The sequence below is a fragment of the Pristiophorus japonicus genome, chromosome 1 (assembly GCF_044704955.1).
Source record: "Pristiophorus japonicus isolate sPriJap1 chromosome 1, sPriJap1.hap1, whole genome shotgun sequence".
NCBI lineage: Eukaryota > Metazoa > Chordata > Chondrichthyes > Pristiophoridae > Pristiophorus > Pristiophorus japonicus.
The window spans coordinates 480,776,834-480,802,924 of NC_091977.1; the positions used below are offsets into that span (position 1 = coordinate 480,776,834).

The 26,091-nt window shown below is 46.7% G+C and overlaps 1 protein-coding gene across 3 annotated transcripts in view; it reads left to right on the plus strand.

Moving 5' to 3' along the window:
• Window positions 1-26,091, plus strand: part of LOC139276769 (NAC-alpha domain-containing protein 1-like) — a 97,340-nt gene that overhangs the window by 69,564 nt on the left and 1,685 nt on the right. For all 3 annotated transcript variants that reach the window (XM_070894777.1, XM_070894790.1, XM_070894783.1), the window contains 6 exons: window positions 1,661-1,936; window positions 8,033-8,118; window positions 17,639-17,722; window positions 19,003-19,149; window positions 21,893-22,021; window positions 25,089-25,211. In XM_070894777.1, the coding sequence (XP_070750878.1) occupies window positions 1,661-1,936; window positions 8,033-8,118; window positions 17,639-17,722; window positions 19,003-19,149; window positions 21,893-22,021; window positions 25,089-25,211 (845 nt within the window). The remainder of the gene's footprint in view (window positions 1-1,660; window positions 1,937-8,032; window positions 8,119-17,638; window positions 17,723-19,002; window positions 19,150-21,892; window positions 22,022-25,088; window positions 25,212-26,091) is intronic.

A 26,091-nucleotide genomic window follows, 5' to 3' on the forward strand; every position in this document is an offset into this window, starting at 1 on the left:
TCACGAAGGAAGACACAAATAACCTCCGGAAATACGAGGGGACCGAGGGTCTAGTGAAAAGAAAGAACTGAAGGATATCCTTATTAGGCGGGAAATTGTGTTAGGGAAATTGATGGGATTGAAGGCCGATAAATCCCCGGGGCCTGATAGTCTGCATCCCAGAGTACTTAAGGAAGTGGCCATAGAAATAGTGGATACATTGGTGATCATTTTCCAACAGTCTATCGACTCTGGATCAGTTCCTATGCACTGGAGAGTAGCTAATGTAACACCACTTTTTAAAAAGGGAGGGAGAGAGTAAGCGAGTAATTATTGACCGGTTAGCCTGACATCAGTAGTGGGGAAAATGTTGGAATCAATTATTAAGGATGAAATAGCAGACATTTGGAATGCAGTGACAGGATCGGTCCAAGTCAGCATGGATTTATCAAGGGAAAATCATGCTTGACAAATCTTCTGGAATTTTTTGATGATGTAACTAGTAGAGTGGACAAGGGAGAACCAGTGGATGTGGTGTATTTGGACTTTCAAAAGGCTTTCAAAAGACTGTGGTTCTCGTATTGGACTGTACAGTCACCTAAGAACTCATGCTAAGAGTGGAAGCAAGTCTTCCTTGATTCCAAGGGACTGCCTATGATGATGATGATGACTTGCTTAAAATCTGTAATTTTGAGTTCTGACGATAGGTCATCGACCTGAAATGTTAACTTTGTTTCTCTCTTCGCAGGTGCTGCCTGACTTGCTGAATATTTGCAGCATTTTCTGTTTTTGTTTCAGATTCCAGCACACGCAATATTTTGTTTTTACATTTATACAGCACCTTTCAGGACATATCAAAGCGCCTTACAGTCAATGAAGTACTTTTGAAGTCTAGTCATTGTTGTAATGTAGGAAAACACGGCAGCCAATCTGCGCACAGCAACATCCCACAAACCGCGTGGGATAAATGACCTGTTAATAATCTGTTTTAGTGATGTTGAGTGAAGGATAAATATTGATAAGGACACCGGTGGGGGATCTCGGCTGGTCTTCAAAGTAGTGCCGCAGGATCTTTTAATTCCACCTGAGAGGGCAAATGGGACCTCGGTTTAACATCTCTTCCAAAAGGTGACACCTCCGACAGTGCAGCATTTCCTCAGTACTGAACTGGAGTGTCAGCCTAGATTCATGTTCTGAAGCGTCTAGAGTGGGACTTAAACTCATGATTTTCTGACTCCGAGGCAGGAGTAGCTGAGCTTTAAATCCACATTCTCATTAATTTGCATTGATCTCAAGTTGCTGATACATATCTTGGTGTTCTGAGTCAGGATTTATCCACAGCTCTAAGAACAGCCCTTTCCAAAACTCTGGGCCCACAACATTCAAACAGCAAAACCCAACGATGAAGGCATATAAGCACACATAGGACCCTGGACATTCATGGGCTGGATTCCCAGGGTTTGGAAGCCACAAGTAGCTCACAGACTTGACTTCTAAAATCAAAGCTTGGCGTCACTACTTGCTGATTTACCTTTTCTCCTGCTCTTTTCAACCTTGGCGGTGCTTTGTCCTATGGCCTGTGTCACTTCACCTTGGTTTCTCAATACTAAAAGGTAAAGAAATCTAACTCGTAATACAAATATTCTGTCTCGCAACAGCTTTAAAAGACATATTTTTGTAGCCCTGCAGATCTCCGCGCAGTGCCGTAGAGGTGAGCACCCGCACTCCGTCCAAGCTGAAGCCAGGTCCTCGGACATCGAGCCCGACCGTCAGACACGTCATGCTTTTAGTCCGTCCGATTCAAGTTCCTCCAGTGAGAATGAGCTGCCATTCCCGATCCCACTTAGAGACGTCCGGAGAAGGAGCTCTCCCCAGGATGACCCTGTTAAATCGGAATCTAGGGATGCCCAGATCCCAGTGAGGCAAAGGATACATGAGACCACCACCATTAACAGAGGTAATTAATGTTTTTTAGGGAAGGAAACCTGCCGTCCTTACACAGTCTGACCTATATGTAACTCCAGTCCCATACCAATGTAGTTAACTCGTAACTGGCCTCTGAAGTACCTAGCAAGCCCCTCCGTTGTATCAGCATCTTCTCACGGTAACTAGGAATGGACATTAAATATCGACCTTGCCTGCGATGCCCACATCTCAAGAACGTTTTAAAAAAAAAACTCCCTATCTGTAATGCAAATGAGGTTCCCTTTTGAAGTATGTAAAAGGACAATGGCCTCGGCTTTCTGATTAGGGAGAATCTCTGCCCCAGAGTGCACCCTGGCCTGACCCTGGCCATATTACCAGTTCCAGGGTGATTTACATATAAGTAGCGGAGAGTTGTGCCAAACCAGGGTTGGAGATTTACTTGCGCAGGCCTCTGGGCCTACTGGAAGAAAGAGGGAGCTGCTGTGCGTGCCTGTTTCTTAACATTTTTCCCACCCCTGTAAAAAATGAAATTCTGTTTGCTGATGGGGGCTGTGCTCTGTGAGCATTTTCACAGGCGCCTCTCTTTTATTATGTCCTCCCCACCCTCTGCCGTCCGTTCAACTGTGGTTGCCAGGCATGACATCCAGCGTTGGCAAATGTGGAGAATACAGTGGAGGCTACATATCCCTCAGCTGCATCTAATTACCATATGTCCACCCACGTATGGTCTGGCATATTCTGCCTGGACCGAACTGCCCTTGGAAATTAGCAGGGGGAGGGAGTGCAGCTTTAATGTCTATTGAAAAATTGGTGATGGTGAGGTGTGCAAAGGCTATGTCAGTGTTAGCTGGGATCTGTGCAATATTGTGAATCTTGGCACTCAAAGCCAAGAGCCTGATATTTAGGAAGCTTCTTTAAAAGTCAGTGGTGTGATGGAGAGAGAGAGAGCTGAGAATGAAACTAGATTTGCCACTTAACAGATCAAACCATTGTGGAGCATCAACCAACAGAGGAAGTATATTGCTAGGTCAGTTGAGGATGTCACGCTTAAAACTGTATTCTGGGTCAGATTGCACCTACAATACTATGCCCAGTTGTCACCAAGGCACAAAAGGTGACACTGGAGGCAGTGCAGAGAGGAGACACAAGGCTGATCTCTGGATTCAAAGGTTTGCAAGATGAGGAGAGGCTGGAGAGAATTGGGCTTATTTAGCCTTGAAAGGAGGTGACTGATGGGGTGCTTTCTGTAAGATTTAAATGGCATTGATCAGGTTAGTCCAGAGCACTTCTTCAAGGACATTAGAATAAGGGAGCACAGTCTAATACAGTTCAGGACAGATGTCCGAACGAGTTTTAAGCAGAGTAACCCAACAGTTGGAAAGGTTTCTAGATAGGATGAGCTAAAATGGGATTGCGTACCTCACCTGGATTTATGTTGTGATCTTGCAAAATAAATGTCATGTATTCAACCAGCCATGTATAATCTGACCTAAGTTATACACAATGAGAACAGTGACCACTAGGTGGTGAACTTGTGGGAGACATTCCTAACCTGGACCTTCAGATATAAAAGGGGAGGCTCCACCCACTTCCATCACTTGAATGCTAAGGAATAAAGGACAGGTCACAGACTGACCTCTCAAGCATGGGCCTCGTGTGCATTTATACTGTATAGTAAGGACGTATCAGTGGCGATGAGAAACTGGGATTTCAACCACGCGAGCATGGCCACTAGCAGAACAGACGTGAGGTACAGTGTTAAGGAATGATTGGGACAGAGATTCAACATTGTTAACGCAGCACACAGTTCTCTAGGCAGACAAGGGCAATCGGGCATGCCCCAACATGTAGTCGAACCCAGAGGGGGAGTTCGACAGAGACAATGGCAAGCTGAACGGCGATTCACGCCATTGCAAGGGACAATGCGGCCAGTAATGGGGCCATCAACACCTGTTAATTGCGCACTCAAAGACAATAACAGGGGCAGTCAGGGACGATCGACTGGCAAGGGACCTTTTATTTCCAACAACAGCTCATGTTGGAGGCAGGGAGGCATACACTCAGCTGGAGTTTGCAGAGATGAGCAAAATACCTGCAGAAATTGCAGAAATGAACGCTGGGGGTAATCACTGGAAGCTGAAGTTCAGCAAGTTCATGTGGAGCACGTATACAGTTCATACACCAGGACGCCACCGATAATGATGAAAGTGCTCTTCAATGGCATCCCAGTATCAATGGAGCTCGACATGGGGGCCAGGCAGTCCCTGATGGGTATCAAACAGTTCGAAAGGTTGTGGGCGTCCAAGGCCAGGAGGCCAAAATTATCGCCGATTGACGCACAGCTACGGACATACACAAAGGAGATCATTCCGGTGCTAGGCAGCGCCACAGTAGTCATGACCCACAAAGATTCGGAGAACAGGTTGCCACTCTGGGTTGTCCCGGGGGACGGTCCCGCACTGTTGGGGACGAGTTGGCTCGCTGTCATGAACTGGAAATGGGACGATGTCAATGCAATTTCCTCTGTGGAGCGAGTATCATGCTCACAGATCCTGGACAAATTTGACTCATTATTTCAACCCGGCATTGGCACTTTCATGGGGGCCAAGGTAGTGATTCACATAAACCCGACGCCAGGCCAGTACACCACAAGGCCAGAGCGGTGCCGTATGTGATGCGGGAAAAGATAGAAGGCGAATTGGACCGCCTGCTGAGGGAAGGCATCATCTCGCCAGTCGAATTCAGTGACTGGGCGAGCCCGATTGTGCCGGTGCTCAAGGTGGATGGGTCAGTCAGGATATGTGGCGATTACAAGGCCACCATCAATCGGTGTCACTCCAAGACCAGTACCCGCTACCGAGAGCGGAGGACCTCTTTGCGACGCTATCCGGTGGCAAACTTTTTTCAAAATTGGACCTGACCTCAGCTTACATGACCCAGGAGCTGGCGAGTGAGTCGAAGAAGCTGACCACCATCACGACACACAAGGGGTTGTTTGAGTACAACAGATGTCCGTTCAGGATTCGCTCGGCCGCCGCGATCTTCCAACGAAATATGGAAAGCCTCCTCAAGTCGATTCCAGGGACGGTTATTTTTCAGGACGACATCCTCATCACGGGTTACGATACTGAAGAACACCTCCACAACCTGGAGGAGGTGCTACGCAGACTGGACCGGGTAGGGCTGCGACTGAAAAAGGCGAAGTGCATCTTCTTAGCTCCAGAGGTAGAATTCCTGGGGATGAGGGTAGCAGCAGACGGGATCAGCCCTACTACGTCCAAGACAGAAGCGATCCAGAGAGCACCCAGACCCTGTAACACGATGGAGCTGCGTTCGTTCCTGGGCCTCCTGAACTATTTTGGTAACTTTCTTCCCAAATTGAGCACGCTGCTAGAGCCGCTACACATGCTCTTATGCAAAGGTCGCGAATGGGTCTGGGGGGACAGCAGGAAAGGGCTTTTGATAGAGCACGCAATTTGTTATGTTCCAACAATCTGTTAACGCTATATGACCCATGTAAGAAACTTGTGTTAACGTGCGATGCGTCGTCCTATGGTGTCGGGTGTGTGTTGCAGCATGTCAATGCCATGGGTCAGTTACAGCTGGTAGCTTATGCCTCCAGAAGTCTGTCCCAGGCAGAAAGGGGCTACGGGATGGTAGAAAAGGAGGCGCTCGCATGTGTATATGCTGTAAAGAAAATGCACCAGTACCTGTTTGGCAGGAAATTTGAGCTGGAGACAGATCACAAACCCCTAACAAACGCATCGGCCCGCATACAGAGGTGGGCACTCATGTTAGCCGCCTATGACTATACAATTCGGCACAGACCGGGCACTGAAAACTGCGCCGATGCACTCAGCAGGCTCCCACTAGCCACCACCGAGGGGGCTACCGAGCAAGCTGCTGAGATGGTCATGGCTGTTGAAGCTTTCGGAAGCGAAGGCTCACTCGTGACAGCCCGTCAGATTAAAGTCTGGACAAATAGAGACCCGCTATTGTCTCTAGTCAAGAAATGTGTCCTGAATGGGGACTGGGCAGCTATGTACAGGGCATGCCCTGAGTAATTTAAACCATTTCACAGGCGCTGGGATGAACTCTCGATTCAGGCCGATTGCCTACTGTGGGGAAACCGTGTAGTCATGCCCCAGATGGGCAGAGAGGTGTTCATCAGAGAACTCCACAATGAGCACCTGGGCATTGTCATGATGAAGGCAATTGCAAGGTCACACATTTGGTGGCCAGGGATAGACGCAGATCTGGAACTTTGTGTTCGCAGGTGCAAAACGTGTGCCCAGCTGAGCAATGCGCCCAGGGAAGTCCCCCTTAGCCCCTGGCCATGGCCCGCCAAGCCTTGATCACGCATCCATGTGGATTACGCAGGTCCTTTCATGGGAAAAATGTTTTTGGTTGTAGTAGACGCCTACTCCAAATGGATCGAGTGTGACATTTTAAATTCAAGTACATCCTTTGCCACGGTAGAAAGTCTACGGGCAATGTTTTTGTTCTCAACTACGCTGCAGGGCCCAAATGGCGGCAGGCACTGTGGTTGCCAAAGAGGGAAATAGGATTCTGGTAGTTAAACTTACCAATGGACAAATCTGCCGCAAACACGTGGATCAAACAAAAAGGAGGTTCAGCAACCCCATAGAACAAGCAGAGGAAGAACACGATATAGAGTTCGCTCCACCACAGGTGACCGAACACTGGAACCAAAGGGAGGAGAGCCCAGTCACTGTGGGCAGTCTGGACAGGCCTGAGGCACTGCAAACAGCAGACACTCAGGCCAGCGCCTAACAACTGGAGCCCCAACTCAGGCGCTCTACAAGAGAGCGTAAACCACCAGAGAGACTCAACCTGTGATCCCAATAAGACTTTGGGGGGGAGGTGATGTCCTGTATTCAACCAGCATTGTAACCCATGTATAATCTGACCTAAGTTGTACACCGTGAGAACACTGACCACTAGGTGGTGAACTTGTGGGAGACACTCCTAACCTGGACCTTCAGATATTAAAGGGGAGACTCCACCCACTTCCATCACTTGAGTGCTAAGGAATAAAGGACAGGTCACAGACTGACCTCTCAAGCATGGGCCTCGTGTGCATTTATACTGTATAGTAAGGACGTATCAATAAATTTAATGGGTTAATTTCCAGGGGAGATGGGGGGGGGCGGGGTTCTCGTGCTTCTGCTGTAACTTTAGCAGAAGAGCAGAAAGTTGAGACAAATTTTGTGGGGTTCACACAGAATTACATCGAATTTGCAACATAGAAACAAGCCATTCAGCTCAACAGGTCTGTGCCGGTGTTTATGCTCCGCACGACCTCCACCTACCCTACTTTATCTAACCCTTTCAGCTCATTCCTTTCTCCCTCATGTACATATCTAACTTCCCCTTAAATTCCATGGCTCTCTCACCATAGTTACAGCGGACTAGAGAGAAAACACCTGCGGACATTCACCACATCAATGTTTTTCATTAGGAAGCCGAAAAGAGCATGAGGGCCCAAATCTGCCCCGAGTTGACTGGTCTCAGCACTACCTACCCACCTTCTTCCCATATCTCTCAAGACTGAAATTGATAGATTTTTGTTGGATAAGGATATTGGGGGATGTGAAGCAAAGACCGTAAATGGAGTTGAGGTACTGCTCAGACATGATCTAATTGAATGGCATAATGGGCTCGAGGGGCTCCTGTTCCTACGTTTCCTCCTTTCTCCAGACACCCCTGATTCAAGAGCTCATTAGATGCATCCTGTCTGGATATTCAAGCTGAGTTGATCATAACAGTTAAGAGGGAACCATGCGAAGAAAAATATTTAGAGTAGAGAGAGAGCTGGGAAATGGGATTAGAGTTAATAAAGAGAATAGCTTTATGATACTAGAGAAGACCGTTATAATGTCAGTGCAAGAGGCGTGCTAAACAAAATGGCCACTCCCTGTCTTCCTCTAACCAGCAACTCTAGGTTTCAGAACACTACAAAACAGATTGAATGAGGCACTAATATTTCCTTTTATGGAGAAAGTCAGTGGATTGTACTTCCAATTTAAAATTGCCTTTCTTTTTCTCGAGCATATATGTGTCTAAGTGACTCTGTCTCACTAATGCTGCTGCTTTGTGTTACCAGGGTCTTGCAATGAATCAGATAGCGATGACTCGGTACCTGAGCTTGAGGAGCCCGAGGTCTCGGTTCCGATAGCTGGACAGGAACAGGTATGTGACAGTGAAGTTAATGTGAAAGCTTTATCTGAACAGTCCTAACTGTCGACAGTATGGGAGTCCTACACCATGACATGGGTTCCTCTCATGATGAGTTTTGCTCCTCAGCCATTAGAACTGCTGGGTCGAAGCCATTTTGTATGCAAACCTTCTTTGGAGAATTGTACACAAAATGGCTGCTCTTAGCTGCTGTTGTGTAACATCATGACAATCTACTACTGTGACATTTGTGAATAGGAAACACTAGGAACACTATAATCGGATACAATTGTTTGACCCTTGGGATGTGAGTTCAAATCCAGCCCAATTCGATCTCCTCACTCTGCTGGCTGTAAAGGTCCTAGGTTGTAGCAGTCTCTAGCTAGTTTCCCGTGAAGGTGGGCTTACAGTGCATGTGCCCATAACTCACTCACCTTATATTTGCACTAAATTGACAATCTTAATAACATTAAGGTAGATTTTCCACAGATAATTATGGAAGTTAGCAATTGAAGTGGATGTAAACACACAAAGAAATTTCTACCGGTTGCAGAATTCTGAATTTTCTGCCCGGTGAAAAAAGATTTTATAGAATTAATATTCTGGTGTTATTTGGCAATCAGTGTTAAACAGCAATTAAGGGCTTGTTGAAGACTACACAATCCAGCTGTGGCTATTTTTCATTTGGTGCTATAAATACTCCATTGGTTTATGTTGCTCCAAACCTGACTTGGAGTTTTTGTATCTCCAGGACAGGTTACCATGCTGGTGAGTGTTTATAGGACCTTAAGCACAAAAGGAGGCCATTGGCCAACCATGCCTATGCCAGCTCTTTGAAAGGCTATCCAATTAGACACATTCCCCTGCTTTTTCCCCATAGTCCTGCAAATGTTTCCTTTCCTAGTATATATCCAATTCCCTTTTGAAAATTACTATTGAATCTGTTCCATAACCTTTCAGGCAGTGCATTCTAGCACATAACTTTTTTACTCATCTCCCCACTGGTTCTTTTGCCAATTATCTTAAATCTGTGTCCTCTGGTTACCGACCCACCCATCTGAGGGAACAGTTTCTCTTTATTTAGTCTATCAAAACCCTTCATAATTTTGAACACTCCCTTAACTTTCTCTGCACTAAGGAGAACACTTTGAGCTTCTCTAGTCTCTCCACATAACTGAAAGCGCACATCCATAGAATCATAGAATGATACAGCACAGAAGAAAGCCATTTAGCCCATCGTGCCTGTGCTGGCTCTTTGAAAGAGTCACCCAATTCGTCCCGCTCTTTCCCTGTAGCCTTACAATTTTTCCCCTTCAAGTATTTATCCAATTCCATTTTGAAAGTTATTATTGAATCTTCTTCCAACCGCCCTTTCAAGTAGTGCATTCCAGATCATCATAACATGCTGTGCAATAAAAAAATTATCTCGTGTCGCCTCTGGTTGTTTTGTCAATTACCTTGAATCTGTGTCCTCTGGTTACCAAACCCTTCTGCCACTGCAAACAGTTTCTCATTATTTACTTTATCAAAACCCTTCATAATTTTGAACACCTAATTAAATCTCTCCCTAACTTTCTCGGTTCTAATGAGTACAACCATATTTTCTTAACGTAACTGAAGTCTTTTATCCCAGGTATTCTAGTAAATTTCCTCTGCACCCTCTCTCAGGCCCTGACATCCTTCCTAAAGTGTGGTTCCACAATATTCCAGCTGGAGCCCAACCAGTGATTTATAAAAGTTTAGCATAACTTTTGTGTTTTTGTACTCTGTGCCTCTATTCATAAAACCAAGGAACCCATATGCCTTTTTAATGGCCTTCTCAACTTGTCCTGCTACCTTCAAAGACTTGTGTATGTGAACCCCCAGGTCGCTCTGTTCCTGCACCCCTTTTAAAATTGCACCATTTACTTTATATTGTTATGGCTGCAATATGTGGCATCCTGTATCGCAGGAGACCGAGAGAAGATTGGGGTGAAGGTTTCTCATATCAGCAGCTACGACTACTCACTACTACTACTACTATTACTGGGCCGTGTGCACAGCCGAAGAATCAATGACCTGTCCCTGACAGAGGAGCAGTGTGTGCAAAGGCTAAGGCTGTCCAGGGATGTAGTCACTGACCTGTGGGCTCAGGCTATCCAACATATGTCACCTCCAGATTGATAATCTTCAATCAGCACAAACCTCTCTGTGGCAGTCAAAGTAATGACAGCTCTACGTTTCGATGTAACTTGGAGCCTTTACTCTGTACTTGTGCCCAACCTGCTGCGATGCAACAGTGAGGCCCTTACCACCAAATCTCACCTTGGCCTGTCCCCCTACTTCTCGGCCCCTTCTCCCTCTTTGAGCATCTCACCTTGTTCCACCCGTCTCGTCTCTCCTTTAAAATTCTCATTCTCTACCGCCCACCCAAGCCGCAAGCCAGGTTTCTCACCAAGATATCCTCACTCCTTTCCTTCCTCAGTCTTTGTACCGAGTGACTTCACATCCTCGGAGATTTCAACTTCCATTTCAACTCACCTTGCCCTCCTGCGTCTGAGTTCACTTCCCTCCTGTCCTCCCTTCAAATAAATTCTCCTCCCACTCCCTCCACTACCACTTACGGCCACTCCCTCAAACTTGCCATCTCGTGTGGCCTCTCTATTTTCATCCTCTCAATAACAGACAAGACAAGACGAGCATAAACGCCAGCATGGATTGGCTGAGCTCAATAACCTGTTTCTGCGCTGTACATTCTATGCAATTTCTGATCACTTCCTTGTATGCCTTAATACTCGCATTCCCATTCCAACTGCACATCCTTCTGCACCTGCCCCGAGAAAAACTATCCCCAAAGTCACTTATAATGGCACTTTCAAACACCCAATTGTTAACTTTTGGCCCTCTATTAATCACAATACTTCTGCAGCTATGATCTGCTCAATCATGATATGTCCTTACTATACAGTATAAATGCACACGAGGCTCATACTTGAGAGGAGGTCACTCTGTGACCAGTTACCTTTTATTACCAAGACCTCAAGTGATGAAGATGGGTGGAGCTTCCCCTTTTATACCTGAAAGTCCAGGCTAGGAGTGTCTCCCACAAGTTCGCCCCTTGTGGTCAATGTTCTCAAGATGTACAACTTAGGTCAGCTTATACATGGGTTACAATGATAGTTGAATACATGACATCACCTCCCCCCCAAAGTCTTATTGGGATCACAGGTTAAGTCTCTCTGGTGGGTTACGCTTCCTTGTAGAGCGCCTGAGTTGGGGTTGTTGGGCGCTGGCCTGAGTGTCTGCTGTTTGCAGTGTCTCGGGCCTGTCCAGACTGCCCACAGTGACTGGGCTCTCCTCCATTTGGTTCCGGTGTTTGGTCACCTATGGTGGAGTAAACTCTACATCGTATTCTTCCTTTGCTTCTTCTATGGGGTTTCTGAACCTCCTTTTAGTTTCATCCACGTGTTTGCGGCAGATTTGTCCATTGGTAAGTTTAACTACCAAAACCCTATTCCCCTCTTTGGCAATCACAGTGCCTGCAAGCCATTTGGGCCCTGCAACACAATTAAGGACAAAAACAGGGTCATTGACATCAATACATCGTGCCCTCGCATTCCTGTCATGGTAGTCGCATTGTGACTGATGCCTGCTCTCAACGATTTCTTTCATAGTAGGGTGTATAAGGGATAACCTGGTTTTGAGCGTCCTTTTCATTAGCAGCTCTGCGGGTAGAACCCCTGTGAACAAGTGTGGTTGGGATCTATTGGCCAACAGGAGGCGTGATAAGTGGCTTTGTAGGGAACCCCCTTGGATTCTGAGCATCCATTGTTTGATTATCTGCACTGCTCGTTCCACCTGGCCGTTTGAGGCCGGCTTGAACGGTGCCATTTGACATGGTTGATTCCATTGCCTGCCATGAAGTCCTAGAATTCAGTGCTTGTGAAGCACGGGCCATTGTCGCTGACCAAGACATCCGGTAGACCATGGGCGGCGAACATTGCCTGTAGACTTTTTACCGTGGCAGAGGGTGTGCTTGAATTAAAAATGGCACACTCAATCCATTTGGAGTAGGCGTCTACTACAACCAAAAACATTTTTCCCATGAAAGGACCTGCATAGTCCACATGGATGCATGACCATGGCTTGGCGGGCCAGGACCAGGGGCTAAGGGGGGATTCCCTGGATGCGTTGCCCAGCTGAGCACACGCGTTGCACCTGCGAACACAAAGTTCCAGGTCTGCATCTATCCCTGGCCACCAAATGTGTGACCTGGCAATTGCCTTCATCATGACAATGACCGGGTTCTCATTGTGAAGTTCTCTGATAAACACCTCTCTGCCCATCTGGGGCATGACTACTCAGTTTCCCCACAGTAGGCAATCGGCCTGAATCGAGAGTTCATCCTTGCGCCTATGAAACGGTTTAAATTTCTCAGGGCATGCCCCGTACATGGCTGCCCAGTCCCCATTCAGGACACATTTCTTAACTAAAGACAGTAGCGGGTCTTTATTTGTCCAGACTTTAATCTGATGGGCTGTCACGGGTGAGCCTTTGCTTTCGAAAGCTTCAACAGCCATGACCATCTCAGCATCATGCTCAGTTGCCCCCTCAGTGGTTAGTCGTGGGAGCCTGCTGAGTGCACCGGCTCAGTTTTCAGTGCCCGGTCTGTGCCGAATTGTGTAGTCATAGGCGGCTAACGTAAGTGGGCCGATGCATTTGCATTTATGGCCTTGTTGTCGGCCAAAAGGGATGTTAGGGGTTTGTGATCTGTCTGCAGCTCAAATTTCCTGCCAAACAGGTACTGGTGCATTTTTGTTACTGCATATACACATGCTAGCACTTCCTTTTGTACCATCCCGTAGCTCCTTTCTGCCTGGGACAGACTTCTGGAGGCATAAGCTACCGGCTGTAACTGACCACTGGCATTCACATGGTGCAACACACACCCGACCCCATAGGATGAAGCATCGCACGTTAGAACAAGTTTCTTACATGGGTCATAATGTTAACAGTTTGTTGGAGCATAACAAGTTGCATGCTCTATTGAAAGCCCTTTCCTGGCTGTCCCCCCCAGACCCAATCGCGACCTTTGCGTAGAAGCATGTGTAGCGGCTCTAACAGCGTGCTCAATTTGGCAAGAAAGTTACCAAAATAGTTCAGGAGCCCCAGGAACGAACGCAGCTCTGTCGTGTTATGGGGTCTGGGTTCCGTTTTGGACGCAGTGGGTCTGATTCTGTCTGCTGCTACCCTCCTCCCCAGGAATTCTACCTCTGGAGCTAAGAAGACGCACTTCGCCTTTTTCAGTCGCAGCCCTACCCGGGCCAGTCTGCGTAGCACCTCCTCCAGGTTGTGGAGGTGTTCTTCAGTATCGCGACTCGTGATGAGGATGTCATCTTGAAAAACCACCGTCCTTGGAATCGACTTGAGGAGGCTTTCCATATTTCGCTGAAAGATCGCGGCGGCCGAACGAATTCCGAACGGACATCTGTTATATGCAAACAACCCCTTGTGTGTCGTGATGGTGGTCAGCTTCTTCGACTCACTCGCCAGCTCCTGGTCATGTAAGCTGAGGTCAGGTCCAATTTTGAAAAAGTTTGTCACCGGATAGCGTCGCAAAGAGGTCCTCCGCTCTCGGTAGCGGGTACTGGTCTTGGATGGTGGCCTTGTAATCGGCACAAATCCTGACTGACCCATCCGCCTTGAGCACCGGCACGATCGGGCTCGCCCAGTCACTGAATTTGACTGGCGAGATGATGCCTTCCTTCAGCAGGCGGTCCAATTCGCATTCTACCTTTTCCCGCATTACGTACGGCACCCCTCTGGCCTTGTGGTGTACTGGCCTGGTGTCCGGGTTTATGTGAATCACTACCTTGGCCCCCATGAAAGTGCCGATGCCGGGTTGAAATAATGAGTCAAATTTCTCCAGGACCTGTGAGCATGATACTCACTAGACAGAAGAAATTGCATTGACATCGCCCCATTTCCAGTTCATGACAGCAAGCCAACTCCTCCCCAGTAGTGCGGGACCATCCCCTGGGACAATCCAGAGTGGCAACCTGTTCTCCGAATCTTTGTGGGTACGACTACCATGGCGCTACCTAGCACCGGAATGATCTCCTTTGTATATGTCCGTAGCTGTGCGTCAATCGGCAATAATTTTGGCCTCCTGGCCTTGGACACCCACAACCTTTCGAACTGTTTGATACTCATCAGGGACTGGCTGGCCCCCATGTCTAGCTCCATTAATACTGGGATGCCATTGAGGAGCACTTTCATCATTATCGGTGGCACCCTGGTATATGAGCTGTATATATGCTCTACATGAACTCGCTGAACTTCAGCTTCCAGCGTATTCATTTGGCCTCGTAAGGCTTACATCAGGCCCGTCCTCCTCATATATCAACCTGGCTGCAGGCTTCCTGCACATACGCGTCAAGTGACCGCTGACGTTACAGTTTCTGCAGATATATTGCTGATACCTGCAAGCTCTGGCTGGGTGTTTGCCTCCACACCTCCAGCATGAGCTGGAGGCCTCATTGTTGGAAACAAAAGGTCCATTGCCAGTCGATTGTCTCTGTAACTGTCCTTAAGCGCACCGTTAACAGGTGTTGATGGCCCCATTACTGGCCGCATTGTCCATTGCGATGGCATGAATCGCCGTTCAGCTAGCCATTGTCTCTGTTGAATTCCCCCTTTGGGTTCGACTGCATGCTGGGGCATGTCCGATTGCCCTTGTCTGCCTAGAGAACTGTATGCCGCGTTAACAATGTTAACTCCATGGTCGTTTACTGCATTTGAGCCAAGATTTTTGTCATACATCAATTTGGTCTCTTCCTCCCCTGAGTTAAATGTCTGGGCTATCAGAGCTGCCGCTTCCAAGGTCAAATCTTTGGTCTCAATCAGTTTCCTGAAAACCCCAGTGTGCACGATGCCCTCAATAAAAAAGTCTCGCAGCATCTCCGCTCTGCATGCATCTGTGAACTTATATAGGCTCGCCAGTCACCGGAGATCTGTCATGAAGTCAGGAACGCTTTGCCCTTCTCGCCGCCGGTGCGTGTAAAACCGGTGTCTCGCCATGTGCATGTTGCTCGCCGGTTTAAGGTGTTCCCCGATCAACTTACTGAGCTCTTCGAACGTCTTGTCCGCCGGCTTCTCTGCCGCTAGAAGGGCCTTCATCAGGGAGTACATTCTGGATCCACAAACCGTCAGGAAATGAGCCCTGCTTTTGTCGGTCGAATCCTGTCCCAACCATTCCTTAGTGACAAAACTTTGCTGTAGTCTCTCAATAAAGTCGTCCCAATCATCACCAAAACAGTACCTCTCTTCTGTGCTGCTCGTGGCCATGCTCGCGTGGTTTGAATCCCAGTTTCTCGTCGCCAATGATATGTCCTTACTATACAGTATAAATGCACACGAGGTCCATATTTGAGAGAAGGTCACTCTGTGACCAGTTATCTTTATTACCAAGACCTCAAGTGATGAAGGTGGGTGGAGCTTCCCCTTTTATACCTGAAAGTCCAGGTTAGGGGTGTCTCCCACAAATTCACCCCCTTGTGGTCAATGTTCTCAAGGTGTACAACTTGGGTCAGCTTATACATGGGTTACAATGATAGTTGAATACATGACAAATCACTCCCTCTCCTCTACTTTTAATACTCTCCAATAAAACTCGTGCTCTTTCCCACCTGGTTATTCCATGTGGTATGGCCCCCATCTCTTAAGTCCAAGGGACACAAACTTTAAAATAGATAGCGCACAACTGATTCAAGCAGTCATCGCCAGATCCTCTCGCGTCCTCAAACATACTGTCGCCTCCCAAGTTGGTGCTTAGCTTTCCTACAACTCCATGTTTGAAACTCTCTAATCAGATTTCGACTCATAACACAGCACAAAAAAAGTCCCTTATCTGCAGCCTTTGATATGGTTGACCACACCATCCTCCTCCAACTTCTCTCCTCTCTTGTCCAGCTGAGTGGGACTGCCCTCGCCTGTTTCCACTCTTTCCTATACAGTCATTGCCAGACAATCTTCTGAAATGATTTCACTCCCTGCTCCCAAACCATTGCCTTTGGAGTCCCCCAAGACTTAATCCTTGACCCTCTCCTATTTCTCATTGCCATGCTACCCTTTGGCGACATCATCCGAAGGCATTATGTCAGATTCCACATGTATGCTAATGACACTCCACTGTACCTCTCCACCACCTCTCTCAACCAATCCACTGCCTCTATGTTGTGGGGCTACTTGTCCGACTGAGGCTGAGCTGCAATTTCCACCAATTCAGTATTGGGAAGACCACTGTCACAAAGTCTGTTCCCTCGCCACCCACCCACTCTACTCCCCCTCCCTGGCCACTGTCTTGAACGGAACCAGACTGTTTGCAACCACAGTGTTGTATTTAATCCTGACCTGAACTTACGACCCATATCCTATCTAAGACCACCGACTTCCAGCTGCATATCGCCCATCTCTACTCCTGCCTCAGCTTATCTGCCGCTGAACCCCCTCATCCGTGCCTTTGTTACCCCTAGTCTTCAATATTGCAACGCTCTCCTGGCCAGCCTCCCATTTTTCACCCTCCATAAACTTGAGCTCATCCAAAACTGCCGCCCATATCCTAACCCCCACATCAAGTCCTGCTTGCCTATCACCCCTGTGCACGCTGATTGGCTCCCAGTGCATTAACGCCTCGATTTTAAAATTCTCATCCTTGTGCTCAAATCCCTCCATGGCCTCACCCCCCTCTCTATCTCTGTAACCTCTCCAGCTCTACAAATCCAAGAATTCTGAATTTCCTCAACTCTGACCTCTTGCATATCCCCCACTCTCTTCGCCCTACAATTGGTGGCTGGACCTTCAGCCGACTAGGTCCTAAGCTCTGGAATTTCCTCTCCGCCTCTCCATATATCTCGCTTCCTTAAAACCTACCTCTTTGACCAAGCATTGGGTCACCTGTTCTAATGTCTCCTTCTTTGGCTTGGTGTCAATTTTTGTCTGATTGCGCTCCAGTGAAGCACCATGGAACGTTTTACTACGTTAAAGATGCTGTATAAATGCAAGATAATGTTGTTATATCTAAGCTGGTAGTGTTTATTGGTCAATGTAGAAGACATTTTACTCTGTATCTAACTGGTACTGTTCTTGACCTGGGAGTATTGGTGCAGTGCAGAGGAAGCTTTACTCTGTATCTAACCCGTGCTGTACCTGTCCTGGAAATGTTTGATGGGACAATGTAGAGGTAGCTTTACTCTGTAACTAACCTGTGCTGTACCTGACCTGGGAATGTTTGATGGGACAGTGTAGAGAGAGCTTTACTCTGTATCTAACTCATGCTGTACCTGTCCTGGAAGTATTTGATGGGACAGTGTAGAGAGAGCTTTACTCTATAACTAACCCGTGCTGTAGCTGAACAGCGAATGTTTGATGCTGACATTTGCAAAGTGGAACATAATGTACTCTCCAACACTTATTTTCCACATCAATGAGGTCAACAGTTTACTCAGATGTCGGTGCATATTAAGTACAACTTTTTCTTTTTTTTTAAATCACTTAGTCAGAGTTGGCCCAAGCGGTTGGGATTGGTGATGAGCCTGTCAGCAAAGCCAAGCAGAGCCGCAGTGAAAAGAAGGCACGAAAGGTGAGTCAAAACATACACATAGACACGTGCACACACACGCATACACAGACGTGCTCTCACCTATGTCTACAAGAAACACTCTCAAAAATACAGACACGTACATGCAATAACACAATATGGATACAGCAGTATAGTGGTTATGTTACTGGACTAATAATCCAGAGAACCTGAGCTCATATCTCACTATGGCAGTTTGAGAATTTAAATTCTCTTTAAATTCATGGATATTAAAATGCTGGCATCAGTAAACGTGATCATGAAGCTGTTATATTGTTGTATAAACCCAACTGGTTCACTAGTGTCCTTTAGCGAAGGAAACTTGCTGTCCTTATCCTGTTTGTCTAGTCTATATACAATTCCAGTCCCACACCAACGTGCTTAACTCTTAACTGCCCTCTGAAGTGGTCTAGCAAGCTACTCAGTTGTATCAAACCACGACCAGCGGTTCAAAAAGAACACACCCACACCACATCACACCACACCTCGAGATACACAGACACCAACCGAGTCCCCAACCAAGTTCAATGCACTGGATGACGGTCTATATCTTTCCTGGGAATAAATGACTCTAGAGACACTGAGCGATGTAGGGAGCTCTATAATTCAATGGGAGAGCCAAGCTTCGTGTTGATCTCCATGTTCAGTGACTGCTGAACCCACCCACTCATTTCTCACACCTAGCATAAATCCCAGCATCTCAGGAGAGAAGGGCATCCAACCAACAACAAATACAACAGCCAGTACTCCTCCATATAGATTTTAAAATATGTTGTAACAAATATTCTCACTCTTACTTCCCCCCTCTCACTCTCTTTTTCTGATCCTTCTCTCTCACAATCTATCTCTCCCTCTCTCTGTCTATCACTCCCTGTGTCTCTGTTTTCCTCTCACTGTCTCTCACATTATTTTGCTCACTCTGTCTTTCCTTCTTTATATGTCTCTCTGGTTATCTCCTCTCCCTTTCGGTCTCTCCTTCTCTCACCCTTCCTCTCCCCATTTCCGCCCTGCTCTATCCCCCCCTCTCCTCCTTGTTCCATGTCCCCAATCTCTCTCACTCCATCTCCCCCCCCCCCCCCATTCCCCTTTCACACTCTTCCTCTCCCCCTCTATTTCATCACCATCTAACTCAATCCAACACTCCTTCCTTCCTCTCTATCTCTCACTTTCACTCTCACTATCTTCCCCTCTTGCTCTCTCTGTTTCTCTCACTCTCCCCTTCACTCTGTCTCTCTCTGTCACTCTCTGTCTCTATCCCTGTCCCTCTTTCCCCCCCGTCCCAGGCTATGTCCAAGTTGGGGCTGCGCCAGGTGCATGGTGTGACGAGGATAACAATCAGAAAGTCTAAAAACATCCTGTTTGTTATAACGAAGCCAGACGTTTTCAAGAGTCCGGTGTCCGACATCTACATCGTCTTTGGAGAAGCAAAGGTGAGTGTCTGTTAGTAACCATGATAACCAATGAATGACTGGGCTTTGTTGGGCATTACTGAATACCAATACCGGCTTGTTAAAGATTAAAGAAAACATGAGGACTGGATACATTGGAGGGGCTGTTCTAAATTTGTAGTTTGTTGGAGCAGTGTACAGGGAGCATTACTCTGTATCTAACCCGTGCTACACCTGACCTGGGAGTGTTTGGGACAGTGTAGAGAGAGCTTTATTCTGAATTCAACCTATGCTGCACCTACCCTGGGGGTGTTTGATGGGGCATTGCAGAGCGAGTTTTATTCTGTATCTAACCCGTGCTCCACCTGCCCTAGGAGTGTTTGGGGCAGTGTCGAGGGCGCTTTACTCTGTATCTAGCCCATGCCGTACCTGCCCAGGGAGTGTTTAATGGGACAGTGCAAAGAATGGAGTGTAAGTACAGGAGTAGACCATTCAGCCCCTCAAGCCTGTTTGTCATTCAATTAGATCATGGCTGATCTGTACCTCAACTCCTTCTGCTTGCTTTTGTTTTATATCCCTTGATAACACCCAACAAAAATCTATCAGCCTCAATCTGGAAAGTTTCAATTGACCCAAAACCCACAGCCGTTTTGGGGAGTAAGTTGCAGATTTCCAATACCCTGTGTGTTTAATAAATGCTTTCTGACCTAGCTATAATTTTAAGATTGTGGCCCTTGTTCTGGACTTCCCCACCATTGGAAATAGCTTCTCTGTATCTACCCTATCAAATTCTTTTAACATTCTAAACACCTTGATCGGATCACCCCTCAACCTTCTCTTAAGTGAATACAATCCAAGTTTAGGCAACCTGTCCTCATAATTTAACCCTTTTAGCCCCGGCTTAATTTGGGTGAATGTGCTCTGCACCCCCTCCAAGCCCCATATATCCTTCCGGAGATGCGGTGTCCAAAACTAAACTCAGTACTCCAGATGGGGTCTGACTAAGGCTTCATACAATTGAACCATAACATCCTCCCCATTGTTTTCGCCTGAGGCCAAGCCATTGATCAAGGGCCGATCGATCGTGCAGGCGAAGGATGGGCTCATGCCGCAGTTATAAAGGGAGAATCAACCGAGGCCTGCCATCTCCACTTTCTATCCGGTCCTCAACAGAGTTTGGGAAACCTGGGCAGGGAGTAGTGGGGGGCAGCCGTGGTGCAAAACCTGTTATGCCAGCTTCATTCTTGGAATTTGCTAGCACAGAAAATCCCAGCCATATCATTCTGTCCCACTCGCAAGGCACAGCCATTTGGTTAAAGTGCTGGGAGGGTGGTCGCTTCCTGTGGATCTCCACCCCCTAGCAAAAGGCAGAGAAAAGACGAGCAAGGCCAGAGTAATTATCTGTGCCCCCAGTCATAGGTCCCAGTCACAGCTCAGTTGGTAGCACTCTTGCCTCTGAGTCAGAAGGTTATTGGTTCAAACACCACTTCAGAGACTTGAGCCCATAATTCAGGCTGACACTCCAATGCTGCACTGTTGGAGGTGCTGTCTTTTTGGATGAGACTCACTTGCTCCCTCAGGTGGACGCAAAAGATCCCAGGGCACTATTGGAAGAACAGCAGCTGGGGAGTTCTCCTGGTGTCCTGGTTAACTTTTATCCCTCAACCAACCTCACCAAAAACAGATCTTCTGCTCATGAGTGTAATATCTCCAAGTTTGCAGATGACACTAAGCTGGTTGGTGGTGTGAGCTGTGAGGAGGATGCTAAGAGGCTGCAGGGTGACTTGGTCAGATTAAATGAGTGGGCAAATGCATGGCAGATGCAGTATAATATGGATAAATGTGAGGTTATCCATTTTTGTGGCAAAAACACAAAGGCAGAATATTATCTGAATGGCGGCAGATTAGAAAAAGGGGAGCTGCAACGAGACCTGGGTGTCATGGTACATCAGTCATTGAAAGTTGGCATGCAGGTACAGCAGGTGGTGAAGAAGGCAGATGGTATGTTGGCCTTCATAGCTAGGGAATTTGAGTATAGCAGGAGGGAAGTCTTACTGCAGTTGTACAGGGCCTTGGTGTTCAGTTTTGGTCTCCTAATCTGAGGAAGGACGTTCTTGCTATTAAGGGAGTGCAGCAAAGGTTCACCAGACTGATTCCCGGGATGGCAGGACTGACATATGAGGAGAGACTGGATCGACTGGGCCTGTATTCACTGGAGTTTAGAAGGATGAGAGGGGATCTCATAGAAATATATAAAATTCTGACGGGACTGGACAGGTTAGATGCAGAAAGAATGTTCCCGATGTTGGGGAAGTCCAGAACCAGGGGACACAGTCTAAGGATAAGGGGTAAGCCATTTAGGACTGAGATGAGGAGAAACTTCTTCACTCAGAGAGTTGTTAACCTGTGGAATTCTCTACCGCAGAGAGTTGTTGATGCCAGTTCATTGGATATATTCAAGAGGGAGTTAGATATGGCCCTTACAGTTAAAGGGATCAAGGGGTTTGGAGAGAAAACAGGAAAGGGATACTGAGGGAATGATCAGCCATGATTCTTATTGAATGGTGGTGCAGGCTCGAAGGGCCAAATGTCCTACTCCTGCACCCATTTTCTATGTTTCTATGCTCTTTGAAGGATTTTGCTGTGTGTATATTGGCTGCTGCGTTTCCTACATTACAACAGTGCCTACACTTGAAAAGTAATTAATTTTGCTGTCAGTGCTTTGGATGTCTTGGGGTCGTAATGGGCGCTATATAAATGCAAGTCTTTCTATCTTTATTTCCAGATTGAAGATCTGTCCCAGCAGGCTCACAAGGCAGCAGCTGAGAAGTTCAAAGTTCCCATTGAGCACGCGACACTGATCCCTGAAACAACTCCGACCCTGACGATTAAGGAGGAGAGTGAAGAAGAGGAGGTAAATCGCCTTTGCAACATTTCAGGCGCATGTCGTCTGTAAAGGGGGAGGAGGAGATAATTGGGGAACCCCTTCAGTGCACCCAGCGTTTCTTTTATAGTATCCCGATTTCCCCTATGTGCTTTCCTGACTACACCTAGCAATGGAAGGGATGGAATGGCTCCAATGATTGGAGTGAGGCAGTGCTACTCACCATCCAGTTGGGGATCTAGGAAACACAAGGCGGCCATATTGGAATGAGGCAGAAAACAACGGATAGCCGATTCACTGGGTTTCATGTTTTTCTTTCCTTTCTGGAAAAAAAACAAGAAAACCCACAGATGCAAAATGAAAAGGAAAAAAGCGGTTAGCACAAAACTCAAAGAAATGACAATGGCAATGAATGCAGTGCCCCTGAGGGAGTAGGGAGCCAAGCATCGGGTGTCGGGAATTGAAGGTTAGAGGAAAGGTTCAGGAAGATGGGGGCGTGTTTTCTCTGGAGAAGATGGAGCTTAGAGACAAACTAATAGACGATTTCAGGATAAGGAAGAGATCTGAAAACAAGGATTCGGACACTGTGTGGTTGTTGGGAATATATTTTTGTAATAATATAGACAGAGACTATTCCTGTGTTTGTATGTCAAGAATGAGTTTGAAACACGGCGTCAAACACTTGCAGGTTTATTAAGGGTTAAATGAACTAACATACTCACAGCCAGTCACAACCGAGATTACAAGAGATGGTTTGTCACAGAAGAATGCATGTTATAGCCTTTTCTCCTATCAAAAATCAAAGCACATGTGCAAAATCAAAGCACATGGTATTGGGGTTAATGTACTGACGTGGATAGAGAACTGGTTGGCAGACAGGAAGCAGAGAGTCGGGATAAATGGGTCCTTTTCAGAATAGCAGGCAGTGACTAGTGGAGTGCTGCAGGGCTCAGTGCTGGGACCCCAGCTATTTACGATATACATTAATGATTTAGATGAAGGAATTGAGTGTAATATCTCCAAGTTTGCAGTTGACACTAAACTGGGTGGCAGTGTGAGCTGTGAGGGGGATGCTAGGAGGCTGCAGGGTGACTTGGACAGGTTAGGTGAGTGGGCAAATGCATGGCAGATGCAGTATAATGTGGATAAATGTGAGGTTATCCACTTTGGGGGAAAAACGCGAAAACAGAATATTATCTGAATGGCGGCAGATTAGGAAAAGGGGAGCTACAACGAGACCTGGGTGTCATGGTTCATCAGTCATTGAAAGTTGCCATACAGGTACAGCAGGCAGTGAAGAAGGCAAATGGTATGTTGACCTTCATAGCTAGGGGATTTGAGTATAGGAACAGGGAGGTCTTACTGCAGTTGTACAGGGCCTTGGTGAGGCCTCACCTGGAATATTGTGTTCAGTTTTGGTCTCCTAATCTGAGGAAGGACTTTCTTGCTATTGAGGGAGTGCAGCGAAGGTTCACCAGACTGATTCCCGGGATGGCAGGACTGACATCTGAGGAGAGACTGGATCAACTGGACCTTTATACATTGGAGTTTAGATGAGAGGGGATCTCATAGAAACATATTAAGATTCTGACAGGACGGGACAGGTTAGATGTGGGTAGAATGTTCCCGATGTTGGGGAAGACACAGTCTTAGGATAAGGGATAGGCCATTTAGGACTGAGATGAGGAGAAACTTCTTCACTCAGAGAGTTGTTAATCTGTGGAATTCCCTGCCGTAGAGAGTTGTTGATGCCAGTTCATTGGATATATTCAAGAGGGAGTTAGATATGGCCCTTACGGCTAAAGGGATCAAGGGGTATGGAGAGAAAGCAGGAAAGGGGTACTGAGGGAATGATCAGCCATGATCTTATTGAATGGTGGTGCAAACTCGAAGGGCCGAATGGCCTACTCCTGCACCTATTTTCTATGTTTCTATGTCTCTCTCTCTCTCTCTCTCTCTCCTGATCTCTTTTTAAGCTCAGCTAAAAAACCATGACGTCAGCTTCTCCATGACCTTTATTCTAGGTTTTCCAATTGGGTATTATTAGCTTAACATATCAAGACTCAAAAAAAACACCACAGCACAATCTCAGGACATAACATAAACTACCTTATTTATTTATATGTACAAAAAAGAATAAACATATAGATGTATCCATAAGATTAGAACTATCCACGGCTATTTTATATGACAACAGTTACAGCCTTGCATATTTCTTGATATTCTACAAATATTGCCTGGCAGCTTACCTTGCAGGTTTTTAGTTTTACATTTTTAACTATACAGCTCATATAAAATGGAACTTAATATAAATGGATTTTTTTTGTACAAAATGGATTTCTTTACTATCTCTTGAGATTAATCTCTAATATGGTCACCATGGAGATTGGTTCAAATCCCAAGGGACACAAGTTTAAAAAAAAAATGAAGTCTGGGGAGCATCCTTTTCACCTAAAGGGGCAATACGGTTGTTGGGCAAGTTACCTAGGGGAGGACTTTGAAATAGATTGTATAAGTAGGGTTGAGGCAATTAGCTATGTTTGTAGAATTCAGGTAGTTGGTTAGTAGGAGATTGATTCAAAAGAGATGATATGGGCCTAATAGCCTTTACATTCCTATAATTTCTTGTCTCCCTATGACACAATTACCTCACTTCTCTTAACCTAATTTATATAATTTAAGCTTCGAGAAGGTCCACCACCACCTGCTCAGGGCAACTAGGGATGAGCTTGCCAACAATGCCCACATCCCGTAAATTGCTCATATTCCTTCATACAGTGCTCAACAGACGCCACTGCTTCCTCAATATCACTTTCCTGGCATCAACTCTAGGGCTGATTGGATTCCCAGTGCTGAGGGCGAGAGAGAGAGAGAGAGAGAGAGAGAGAGACGGGGGCCTCTACTGGCCCAGTATGGATGGCACACCACAATATCTTCACTGAAAAAGAAAACCAAGCTGAGCCAAGAGGCTCATTGGGAGATAAGCAATGGTGCTTAATCCAGCATGGGACAGTAAAGCACAGTGTCCTTGTTAGAGAGGTTTCAAGGGTAATGAGGACTGGCTCATTTAAATGTTCTGCACGTGTTTATTTTCCAGCTGGATGAAGCGGGACTCGAAGCGAGAGACATTGAGCTGGTGATGGCCCAGGCAAACGTCTCGAGAGGGAAAGCTGTGCGAGCACTCAGGCACAACAAGAACGATATTGTCAACGCTATAATGGTAAGATGCTCCGGAGCTTTCCGCCATTTTTGTTTTATATTTGCCTCTGTGTTTACTCTCTTTTCAGAAAAAAAATGACATGACATGGTTAATGTGACATTTGTTTGGAGAAGATGGATTGGATGGTAAAGTGGGTTTGAACACTGGCCTGACCCTTTACGTCTGGGCCCTGAATCCGGTTTCCACGCCTGCCACAGTACCAAAACAGCTCTCATCAAAGTCACAAATGAGATGCTTTGTGACTGTGACAAAAGCAAACTAGCCCTCCTCGCCCTTCTTGATTTGACTGTAGCCTTTGACATGGGTGACCACTCCATCCATCTCCAACGCCTCTCCACCATCGTCCATCTGGGTGGGACTGCACGTGCCTGGTTCCATTCTTATCTATCTAATCGTAGCCAGAGAATCACCTGCAACTCTTCCCGCTCCCGCACCTCTGGTGTTCCCCAAGGATCTATTCTTGGCCCCTTCCTATTTCTCATCTACATGTTGCCCCTTGGCGACATCATCCAAAAACACAACTTTCACATGTACGTTGACAACACCCAGCTCTACCTCACTACCACTTCCGTCGACCCCTCCACGGTCTCTAAATTGACAGACATCCAGTTCTGGATGAGCAGAAAGTTTCTCCCAGTTAAATATTGGGAAGACCGAAGCCATTGTTTTTGATCCCCGCCACAAACTCCGTTCCCTAGCCCATCCCTTTCTCCAACTTCTGTCTGAGGCTGAATCATGCTGTCTGCAACCTTGGTGTTATATTTGACCCTGAAATGAGCTTTTGACCACATATCCACAATATAACTAAGACCGCCTATTTCCACCTCCGTAACATCGCCTGTCTCCGCCTTTGCCTCAGCTCATCCGCTGCTGAAACCCT